Here is a 12,072-nt window from a genome sequence, read left to right on the forward strand (position 1 = left end):
AATGTTACCTTTTCACATTGGCGTCTCTTGCACATTTTCTCCACTTGTTTTCATAACTCTGATGTAAGATGGATGATGCTTGTGGAAATAAAAGAGCGACAGACTCTTTGGAAATGGATCACAAAAATACAGAATGAAATTGAGAGTTTGTTGGGTTTTTTTTTCTTGCAAAGTCATTTCCGAATGAGAGTGAATCTTGTTTGTTGAAAGATGTTTTATTGAAATTTACGTTTTTGAAGAAATGGAAATTGTGTAAACTTTCTTGAGAGGTTGTGAGAAAGTCTCTCACTCTTTGCAGAGTCACGACTTCTTGATCTTGAAAATTGCAAGCAATTTTCCTTCACTTTTTACCCACAATTTTCACCTTCTTTTAGCTGTGAGAATGGTAAACTCAAAGCAATTGAAGTAGAGTAACTTGTATGTCTTGTAAAATTAAAACTATCACCATAAGAGCTATAAATTTTCTAGTTTTAATGAACTCGTAAACTTGACGCTATAATTATTTATTGCAATTGATTTAAATAGGTACTTATTAAAACAGCATTAAAATATAGTTCAAAACAAATAGGGGAAACTGAGGCACCATCGAACATGCGGTAGCATTTTGACCTGTTCTATAGGGATGCTTGTTCATTGAAGAAATGGTCGTAATAAAACAAGTTTAGAAATAAAAATCAGTGTTCGGTGCTACCCCATATTCGGTGGTGCCCCAGTTTCCCATATTTTCAACTAGTTGTAATTTATAGCAAAATATGTTTATTTAATTTTACAATACTTCTGTTCAGCGAACACCGATAGCTTTAGCGCCGAATCAAATCATTTTATAAGTCCCACATTTCAGAAGTGGGAACAATATACTATCCACGAACATAGAATAGAATTTAGTAAAGGGAGTACAAGAAAGCATTGCTATTTCTCAATAAATGGATACACACATTTTTTTGGTCAGTTAAATACTCCATTGTAGGTAATACGAAACGTAAAATTGATCAGAAATTATTGAAATAATTAATAATTGAAATATTTAAATAATTAAATTATAAGAAACTTCATAACTTCTTAATTTTTCCTTTGCGAAAAAAATTCTCTATTTTTATGCAATAACAGTGCATTAATTACCACTCAAAATTGATATTTCGCCGGTTTAGTCAATAACTGTGCTAATTGCATTTCCTTTGTGCCTATTCATTGAAAACTCCAAGCAGCGATTTGTCACTTACAACAAATGCAGACAAAGAAGCAAATGCAGTTAGCATAGTTGCTGGTCTAACTGACGATTTACTGGTCACTTTTACCAATCTAACAGCATAAATATTGAGTCAATGACAATTAAAGTGTCAATGACTCTAAAACATTTTATAAAGTCCCACATTTCAGAAGTGGAAACATCATCCTATCCACAAATTGGAAAATTGATCAGAAATCATAAGATATCAAGTTGTATTATAACTTCTTAATTTTCCCTTTCCAACAATATCTCATTATTTTCATGCACTTAAAATGTATTAATTAAAAATTGAAAATTATTATTTACTGACCATTTTTACCAATCACTGCGCAGTCTACTGAAGCTTTTCCTATCGTTCAGTTTTAACCTTCTTGAATTGAGATATCTCTCCGGTCGAGGTTTTTCTGTACCGATTCGAATGTATTTTAGAGAGAACATTATCTAAAAATACGTTGGAAGTTCAAACGTTTAAACCGACGAGTTACACAAAAGTGGGGCCAGTTCATGAAAAGGACCTAGTTTTTAATAAAGTTGCGATTTAAACGTTCTGTTATCCTGAAATTCCACAAAACTACACAGAAAATCACTTTCTACAGCTAACGTTCACACGCTATTTTTACAATAGACTCTCGCTAATTCGGCTCTTTTAAGATCGGACTATTTTTTAATTCGGACGGCAGTTGAATTAAAAAAAAAAGTTTGTTGACATTTTTCCACTTTGATTATGATTATCAAATGAAGCAAATATGCTCAAATTTGTAATGCTTGGTCCTAGTTCCGATGTATTATATTTTTGCATTATTAAGGAGTTTTCATGAAATTTACCATAAATATGAGTATGTAAACTCGATATATGTATGCAGATGAATAAAAAATCGTTGCATTTTAAAAAATTTGTCGCCCGAATTTCTCTCTAATTCGGGTGACATTTCGGTCTCAAATGCCCGAATTTGAGAGAGTCTACTGTACATTGTTTATGATTGAAGTGTCAAGAATACCAAAATTCTAAATGGCAGAACAATCAGCGCTAAAGTGGCGAGTACGTGAACTTGCACTTTAGTCTTCCGGTAGATTTTCGAATAGGTTTGGTTTGGCTTGGCTTTGGAGGGACTTTGTGTCTTCGAAAGATTATTACTGAACGGAACAAATACTCTCGTCCAGTGATAACCTTCCCGATTTGAGATCTCTCTTCGGTTGAGGTTTTTTCTGTACCGATAAGGTATATCAGAGAGAAACTTACCTAAAAACCCGTTGGAAGATCGAAAGTTTAAACCGACGAATTACACAAAAGTGAGCAAGTTCACGAAAAGAAATTAATTTTAATGAAATTTTAATTCAAACTGTAATCGAAATTCCACAAAACTACACAAAAATTCAGTGTCATTTCAGTTGATTGAAGTGTCAAGATTACTGATTTTCGAAATGGCAGAAAAATCAAAGCTAAAGCGGCGAATACGTGAACTTGCGATCCTTGCGATCGATTTTCGAATTGGTTTGGCTTAGCTTTGGAGTGGCTTTGTCTCTTCGAAATATTATTACTGAACAGGGCCAATGAGAACAAAAAGACCAAAAACATTAAAAATCGCCGATCTGCAAGCTTTAATTTTTTTTAAGAATGGTTTATCAAACTTCAAAGTAGGACAAGACCCGCGATACCCTCAATGATAATACCAAATTTTTAAATATACAAAAATTTTAGTGAAATCTGAAATTATTTTCAAAAATTTCAACTAGTAAAAACAAAAACAACATTTCATAGAAGGTTTTTTGTAAAGCTTTTTTATTACTTTGTTCATCTAATTGAAAATGCTTGTTGAAAGATTTACCATAAATTTACAAGGAGGAATTGAAATAAAAAGAAAAATGTGAGAAAAAAATATAAATTATGTTGTTAGCACTTTCTCAATTGTGTGAATAATTCACTTTGATCTGCCCTTGTGAAAATCACTCTCGATTTCAATTCAACAATGATTTTGGGTGCTCAAACACCATACTTATTAAATTCCACCGTGAAAATTGAGGCAATGAGCAAAAAAGAGAAAGAGTACCAAATAGGGGGGATATTTATCCGGCAGACATTTTTTTTTTGCAAAGGAAATAGTTAAACAAACACTCACCAAAACACAGAAATGATCTTCTCGATTGATTGAACATGAATGCGATACAGTCTGTGATTTATTAAAAGTACTTTTTTAAAACTCTGATAGATTTAACAGGGTGATATAACAAAATGTTTGTTCTTCCAAAATTGTAGTGATTGTGATCTGTTTTCTCTCTTTGAAAGACGTCTTTAGTGAAAGACCTCAAAATAAAATTGTAGCACGAAGAAGATTTTAATCAAAAAATAGTGAGATAAAAATGATGAGACATCATTTGGAGGAACCAACTTAAAGAGTGATTGTGTTGAGGGGAGAAAGTGTGAAAAATCATGACGACACCCGAATCCCGGAGTCAGCCAGAGAGTTTAGATTTGGATTATGATCTTTGGCAGGGACAATTTGAATTTATTGGTCCAATAAATGGTATTAATGGTAGAAGCTCCAGTCTCGAGGATCTTGATTTGAGTTGCCAAAATCACAATTACGATAAGAATAAGCCAATTCTTGTCGATGAAGAGACTTTTCTGAGTCTCCATGCCACAGAATCACCCTCAGACAGTGATGAGGATGATCGTATGAGACAATCTGGACCACATTCTGGATTCTTCATCGATGATTGTGGCCGTGGAACTCCGGATACGCTCAAAGATGAGGATTTTAATATACTAAAACGCGAGGGTACAAAAGACATATCACCTAGTCAGGAACAGGAGAAACTGATCAATGATCTTGTGGAGATCAATAATGCCAAAAATAATCTCAAAAGCAGCAATTTACGCCTCATTGCGGACAATCAGAAGTTCCTGCGAAATGGAACGACTAAGATGAATGGGATTAAAGCTGAAGTTTGTGACAACCTCAACGAACAAGTAGGTTTTCCGTGAAAATATTTTAGTTCATCCTGCATCATTAATTGCAGTTTATGATCTTGAAAAATTATTTCCCAATTTCGTCATGATAATAATTAAGGAATGTCGTGGCAATTGTGTCCAAATTTTATTGCCGTAAAATGCTGTTTTCTCATATTTCATCATCTTATTTTTAGCCATTATCTTTGAGTGGGTTCGTAAATCTTCAAAACTAGTCACTTTGGTCATTTTTCTACACAGAGTGAGGAATTTTTTGGCAAACAGGGAGATTAATAGACATTTTGGTTATTTTTAGTAAGTGTTTAAAATTTGGGGAAAGATTTATTTTTAAGAGATTTGTAGCGTTTTCAGGAAATTAATTTACTTGCTTTTATACAAAATTATAATAGGGTACATGGGTGTAACCAGCTAGGGGCAGGAGGGGCATCAGCCCCCCCCCCTAGAAGCGTCAAAAAAATTCAAAAACAACGAAAAGTAAAAAAAATATATTTATTCAGCAAAAAAATTTAGTTTGACCAGTAAAAAAAAACCCAAATCTTTCCAAAAATGAGCCTAATTTTTCAATTCATAAAGATCAAAACTTTCATGAAAATTCTATTGCTTTTAAAGTTGTAAATTTAGTCACTTTTCAAATTTGATGTTTTACTGCTCATTTGTAAGAGGGTCAATACAAAAATGAACTTATCAGAATTCAGAAACTATTAAAAGCTCATTGAGGGGGGGGCAGGACAAGGCTTTTGTCCGTGCTGTACTACATTCAAAAATTAAAAAAAAGTGTAAAAATGGGCAAATATTTCGTAACTATTTTTGCTTTCTTTTTCTAACGTAATTTGAGTTAATAAATTTATTCAGTAATATATTTTTCGAAAAGAAGGAAGTTGTCAGTTAATTTTTTTCACAAATTTAAAGGATATTATAAGAATTTATAACGAAAGCCTAAAAATCCACAGAGAAAGTAAAAATATAGTGTTAGAATATGTTTTAGAAAAGTCGTCCTTGAGTCTTCTAAAAATCGTATTTTTTAGCACTAACGGTTCACTATATGAGAAGAAAGCAAGTTTCTTAAAATGATTCTACCGATTATTTTTAATAATCTTCTTAATAGCCTATACATATTGGGAACTGTTTTCGTCAAAAATTGCACTTTTTACAGAATTGTGACGTTTCCACCTAGAGAAGTGCAGAAAATTTCCTTCTAAAAAGCATTTGTTTTTTTTTTTGAAAATTACTCCTAATGTGTAGAGGCCTTAAGACATCTTATAAGCAGATGAGTTAAACCCGTACTTGAACTTGAGGACTATTGAAAGAAAGATTAAATTGGGTTTTTGGGAAAATTTAATACATAAATATGATTTTCGTCGTATTTTTGTTTCGTCTTGCAAAATAAATTGTTATCAAAGCAACAAAAAATCCATGGTTCAAGTTAGTTTAACTCATAGTCTAATAGGAAATAATTTGTTTTTTTTCACGTTAGATTAATTCACACTGAGTTATCGTGACTTCCGAAAAGTTTTTCTCAAAAAGACGTTTCGAAAAAATAGGTGCTAAGTTCCAAGGAGTAAAGGTTAAATAAAAAAAAATGCAGTTCAAATGTTGTATTTATACATAAGGGCTTTAATTTAAATAATTGTATTACGTTAACAAAAATGAAAGAAAACATGCTGTTATTAGGCTGCGTGATCCATGTAACCCCTTAAGGGGTTACGTAAGTCAAACTGACTAAAAAAAAGCATATTTTTCTCTAATATTTTTACAGCATAATAGAAAGTTTATTTAATTCAAGCTCTTAGGCATATAAAAGAACAATATTTAAATTACATTTTCTGAAATTCTCTTTTAAAAATTCAGATGTAGGGATCTGATTTTCGGAATTCGGAGACCTTTTTGAAAAAAAAATTCTTTTCAATGGACAAGATTTCTTGAAATAAGTTCATCCGAAATCCAAAAACCAAATATTTCGTGTTAGCTAATGAGTTAAACCAGTCCTTCATCATCATCATTATCATTTACAACCGCTTATCCCTATTAGGGTCGCATCCTTGAACGAATAGGATTTTAGAAATATTTTACACCATGTTTCATTTTATAGAATAAGTTATGATTAAGTAAACACGAAATCCTTCGTTCAAAGACTATAGTTTAATTCATCCCCTAACAGGAAATTTAATGTTTTTAATATCAGAAAACATAGCTCAATGGCTGAATTTTGAAAATTTTTAAATTAATATTCAGAAAATATAAGCCGTACTCACTATGGCGTTGTTATCTCGTAATCTCCGTAATCTGTTATCTTGTTATAATTTTTCATTTATAAAATACATTACGAGAACATAACGAGATAACGAGATAACGATATTACAAGATAACAGCGCCATAGTGAGTACGGCTATAGTTTAAATCTTGTTCTTTTTATTTTTAAGGAGTTAAATTAAATATTTTTTTATTATACTGGAAAAGAAATTTGGAAAAAATATTCTGTTTTTTAGTCTTCTTGACAATCGTAACCCTTTAAGTAATTTTACGTTAAATAAAAATATCAAAGCTGGAAAATTCCCAGAAGCATATCATTAATTCTCTAAAGACTGATAGTCCTTTTTGCCTTGAAGGGTATCACGAAACGAAATGTTAAGACCAATGCTCTATATTAAGTTTAAAAAAATATAAGCTCCAAAACACTATTTAATGTTTTTTATACCAATTATAGTATATTAGGAATTCAATTTCAGATGTTTCACGGATAGTTGGTTCTAGAGATTAAGGGCAGAATCACATTGACAGTAAAATGCTCACCGTCACCGCCAAAGCCTAACCGTATTTCGTTAATTTACGCATTTTTATTGCAATTCTTACGCAAATTCTCAATTACCGTATTACTTTATCTCATACTTGGTGGTACTAGGTGAAAATAATATGAGAAAACTGAAGAAATAAAGCGAAAATGCGATAAACGGTGAACAAAAAACTTTACGAAAAACTGTAGCAAAAAATTCTACAGTTTTTTCCACCGTTTATCGCATTTTCGTTTTATTTATTCAATTTTCTTATACTATTTTCACCTAGTGCCACCGATTATGAGATAAGGTAATGCGGTAATTGACAATTTGCGCAAGAATTGTAATGAAAATGAGTAAATCAACGAAATACGGTGAGCATTTTACTGTCAATGTGATTCTGCCCTAAATATGAACTAACGGAATGCATCCTTGTTGTAGTTATTTAGTAAAAAGTAGCGAATAATATCTAAAAATTAATTTTATTTGTGGCCAATAATATGGAAGACAATACACCTGTCCGAGGAACACTGATGATCGGTCCTTAACCAATACCTACAAATTGGGCATAGGCTAATCTCTCGTGAAAAGTAGGACCAGTTTGTATATATAGATACTTTTTATCTTATATTATTTTTATGTTTTATTTTTCAAAATAAAAATTATGTACCGTACCCCCCCCCCTAACTGAAATCCTGGGTACGCCCTTGATAGGGTACCGTATAGAGGTCGTAAACTTCGCGCCCCTGCTTTCGTAAGTTTTTCTGTAATTACCGTATTACCGTAAAACTTAAGAATAGTATAAATTTGGTAAATTTACCAAAAAATACCAGACTTCTCGGATACTAATACTTACAGTGTATACTACCGAATAATTCTTGAGAATTCTTAACTGATTGCGTAGACTGGCATTCTAGGAAGTTCACAATTGAAATGTTGAGTGTGAATTGATGGGAATTCAAGAAGCGCACCAATTCTGAGGGCACGCAAATGAAATAACCGTGGGAAGAGTTAATTTGCCAAGATGCCTAATCTTGACTCTTTTTTTTTCTGCGTCAATCTTTCAGCTCGAATTACTGCAGAGGCAGGTGACAAACTTGGCGGATTCACAGAACAACGTGGAGGACATCACGACGCGCACCAAGACGGAATATGCGGTCCTCCAGGCGCGCTATCACATGCTCGAAGAGCAGTTGCGGGAATGTGAGATGCGCGCTGAGGAGAGGATCGCAGAGGAACAACGGAGGAACAGGGAATTGCTGGCACGGATGGAGAGGGAGGCTCAACTGCAATCGGAGAATTGTCAGATGAAGGTACGCACGGTGGAGAAGGAAGCAGCCACGCATCGTGAAGAGGTTCAGCGCCTGAGGTTGCAGTGCGACAAACAGGCAGCTGATCTGCATGCCACAGAGGAGAAGTTGGAGATTACCAACGACAATTATACTGCACTGCAGCAGGATCTGCTGGAAGTACAGGCGCGTGAGAAGAAACTACTGGCGGAAAAAGTGGCCACGGAGGAGCTGATGCTCGAGATGAGTCGAGAAGTGGACCGATTGAGAAGCGAACGTGGTCCAGCCATGCCCACCACCTCACCAGAGTCTATAAGACTGGAGGAGCTACACCAGGAACTCGATGAGTTACGCCAAATCAACAAAAGTGAGTAACCTTATTTTAATTTTAAGGCTCTGGCACACCTTTTAACTCGATATAATTTCATGAAATCAAAATTCTCTTCTCTTTCAAAAGATTTGCATAAATTTTTTCCGACTCTTTCGGTCTTAAAATTTGTCTGAACTAAATTTAATTTGGTGTGATGTTCAAAAGAAGAAGAAGAAGAGTACGAAAGAGTAGGATAGACATATGAAAAGCTTTCAAGAAAGAAAGGGATGCGAATTTCGACTTTATGAAATTATTCTGATCTAAAAGGTGCGAAGGCATTAACATTCATTTCTAGAAGAAAAACTCAAATATCGGGATTATGTAAATTGTTTACAGGGTTTTACAGTAATGCTGAATTTATTTTGAATTTCTTTGAAATGATAAATGAATAATTTTTTGGATGGGTATTAATGGCTCTGGCACACCTTTTAGATCAGGAAAATTTCATGAAGTCGAAATTGGAATCCCTTTCTTTCTCACACGTTTTTCATATGTTCATCTCATTCTTTCGCACTCTTCTTCTTCTTTTAAACATCACAACAAATTCAATTTCGTTCGATCGAATTTGAAGTGCGAAAAAATGAGATAGATATAATGCAAAACGTGTAAGAAAGAAAAGAACGTGAATTTTGATTTCATGAAATTTTCTTGAACGAAAAGGTGTGCTGGAGCTATAATCTCTAACCAATTTGAATCGGTTTATAAAATCAATTCAAAGCAGAAGAAATACAATTCACATTCAGTCAAATCTATAATTTAGTATTGAAAATTCAATTTTGGTCATGAAAATATTCATTTTAGTTAGTGGGGGCACCGATCTCACTTTTAGATCGGGAAAATTTCATAAAATCAAAATTTACACCTTTCTCAAACCTCTTGCACATAAATCTATCCCAGTCTTTCGCACTCGTCTTCTTCCTTTGGAAGCACGACAAATTCAATTAAGTTCAATTAATTTAATGTGTGAAAAAGGATGCGAATTTTGATTTCATGAAATTTACCTGATCTGAAATTCATAAATAATTTCATTTAAGAGATCAAAATTCAGTTTTGGTCATGAAGATATTCATTTTGGTTAGTAGGAGCTCCGATTTGACTTTTTGATCGGTAAAATTTCATAAAATCAAAATTCACACCTTTGGCTTTCTCAAGCTATGCCAGAGCCATAAATAATTCAAATTGGTCAGTTAAAATTCAATTTTGGTGAGTAAAAATGGTTAAAAAAAATATAAAGATTATAATGTTAAAAGTTATGGTTTTCACGTAATTTTTAGATCAGTAAAATTTCATTAAATCAAAATGAACTGACTTAAATTTGGACATCATGATAAATTCAATTTAATTCAATTCAATTTTGAGTATGAAAGAGTTAAATAGACATATGCAAAACTTTGGTGAAGAAAAGGATGCGAATTTTGATTTCATGAAATTTACCTGATCTGAAAGCTATGCCAGACACAGCCATAAATAATTCAATTTGGTCAGTTAAAATTCAATCTTGGGCAGTAAAAAAATTATTAAAAAAATATAAAGACTAAAATGTAAAAAATTATGGCTTTGACATAACTTTTAGATCAGTAAAATTTCATTAAATTAAAATTAATTGACTCTTTTTCCTTTGGAAATCATGATAAATTCAATTTAGTTCAATTCGATTTTGAGTATGAAAGAGTTAAATAAACACATGCAAAAGTTTGGAGAAAAAGTGTGAATTTTGATTTGATGTAAATTTCCTGATCTAAAAGATGTGTCAGAACCATAAATAATTCCATTTGGACAGGCAAAATTTAAGTTTGGTCAGTAAAAAAAATATTTTAGCCAGTAATGGCTCCAACACAACTTTTAGATTATGGAAATTTTATGAAATCAAAATTTACATCCCTTTTTTTCACATGTTTAAAATGATGTTTAAAAGAGGAAGAAGAGCCCGTAAGAATGAGATATGCAAATTATGTGCGAAAAATAGGCATTTGAATTTCGACTTCATTAAATGTTTCTGATTTAAAATGTGAGATTGATCCATAAATAATTCAAATTGGTCAGTCAAAATTCAATTTTGGTTAGCAAAATTTTTTTCAGATAAAACTTTTCGATCAGTAAAATTTCAGGGAATCAAAATTTACATCCCTTTCTGTCTCAAACGTTTTGCATATCTCATTCTTTTGCACTTTCCTCCTTCTTCTTTCTTTGGACATCACGATAAATTCAATTTAGTTCAATTGAATTTTGAGCCTAAAGTGACTACATAGACACATGCAAGAGCTTGGGGAAATAACAGGAATATGAATTTTGATTTCATTTCATGAAATTTTCATTATTTAAAAGGTGTGTACCAGAACCATAAATAACTCGATTTGTGCAGCCAAAATTCAATTTTGGTCAGCAAAAAAAATATTTAGTCAGTAGTAACTCCAACACAACTTGGAGAAATTCCTTGAAAGAAAAATTCACTCTATCTTTTGAACTAGCAGAATAAATTCAATTAATTTATTCAATTTTGAATTCTAATGGCGCTGGCACACCTTTCCAATTTAATGAAATTCAATCGATTGAAAGTTTAACCTCTTACTCTTTCAAACTAAAATAAGATATGTTTGTCTCTTTCTGTCAAATGAAAATTGAAATTTCAATTTCATAATCAATTTCAATTTTAAATTTCATTTGACAGAAAGAGACAGCTGTATCTGATCTCAGTTTGAAAGTGTAAGAGGTAAAATTTCAATCGATTGAATTTCACTAAATTGAAAAGTGTGCCAGCGCCATAAAAAGTGGAATTGACAGTTTTAAACCGTATGAGAAAGAAAGAGATGTGAATTTTGATTTCATTAAATTTTCCTGGCTTAAAAGTTGTATCAGAGTCAGAAATAATTAATTCAATTTGCCCACTCAAAGTTCAATTTCTCATTTAAATTTAATTTGAAATTAGTTAATGATAAATCGGAAATAAGGAAGTGTAAATGATGTTATTGCAATATTTTAAAATAAAGATTAAGAAAAATATTCTAGTTAAATATTAGTTTATAAGCAATTTTAAGATTTTAGGCTGGCGATCAATAACTGACGAAAATGTTTATTTTGTTTACTGAAATTCTAATTTACCTTTTAACTGACCAAAAATAGCAGAAAATTATTTAATTTTTTTCAAAGTTGTTCAAAAGAAGGCAAGCAAGGCAAGCAATTTATACTTAGTATAAAATTTAAAATTTTTGAGAAATTTTATTCCTATGAGTCATTACTTACTTGATCGTTCTTGAAAAGTTTACAGTTTCCTAACCCTTTTGTTAAAATTCTTTAAGCTAAACATAGTTCTAACCGTTCTAACGATTAAAAATGAACTGGCTCATGTAGCTCTCAAGTTAAGAGATACAGGGTGAATATGAATAATCCGTAAAGAATATCAAATAATCATTTCAAATAGAATGTATTTATTTATTTGAAATTTTGAT

At 32.0% G+C, this 12,072-nt stretch overlaps 2 protein-coding genes across 26 annotated transcripts in view; one reads left to right on the forward strand and one right to left on the reverse strand.

Moving 5' to 3' along the window:
* The window catches only part of LOC129802838 (low-density lipoprotein receptor-related protein 1), a 231,471-nt gene that overhangs the window by 155,713 nt on the left and 63,686 nt on the right, over positions 1–12,072 (reverse strand). The window lies entirely within an intron of this gene.
* The window catches only part of LOC129802855 (rab11 family-interacting protein 3), a 75,570-nt gene that overhangs the window by 57,946 nt on the left and 5,552 nt on the right, over positions 1–12,072 (forward strand). For 11 of the 25 annotated variants that reach the window (XM_055849031.1, XM_055849020.1, XM_055849035.1 and 8 more), the window contains exons 2-3: positions 3,513–4,196; positions 8,035–8,623. In XM_055849031.1, the coding sequence (XP_055705006.1) occupies positions 3,657–4,196; positions 8,035–8,623 (1,129 nt within the window). In that variant the 5' untranslated portion in view covers positions 3,513–3,656. The remainder of the gene's footprint in view (positions 1–3,512; positions 4,197–8,034; positions 8,624–12,072) is intronic. The other 14 variants (XM_055849019.1, XM_055849017.1, XM_055849015.1 and 11 more) reach the window with 3 other exon arrangements.

This window comes from Phlebotomus papatasi, chromosome 2 (genome assembly GCF_024763615.1).
Source record: "Phlebotomus papatasi isolate M1 chromosome 2, Ppap_2.1, whole genome shotgun sequence".
Taxonomy (NCBI): domain Eukaryota; kingdom Metazoa; phylum Arthropoda; class Insecta; order Diptera; family Psychodidae; genus Phlebotomus; species Phlebotomus papatasi.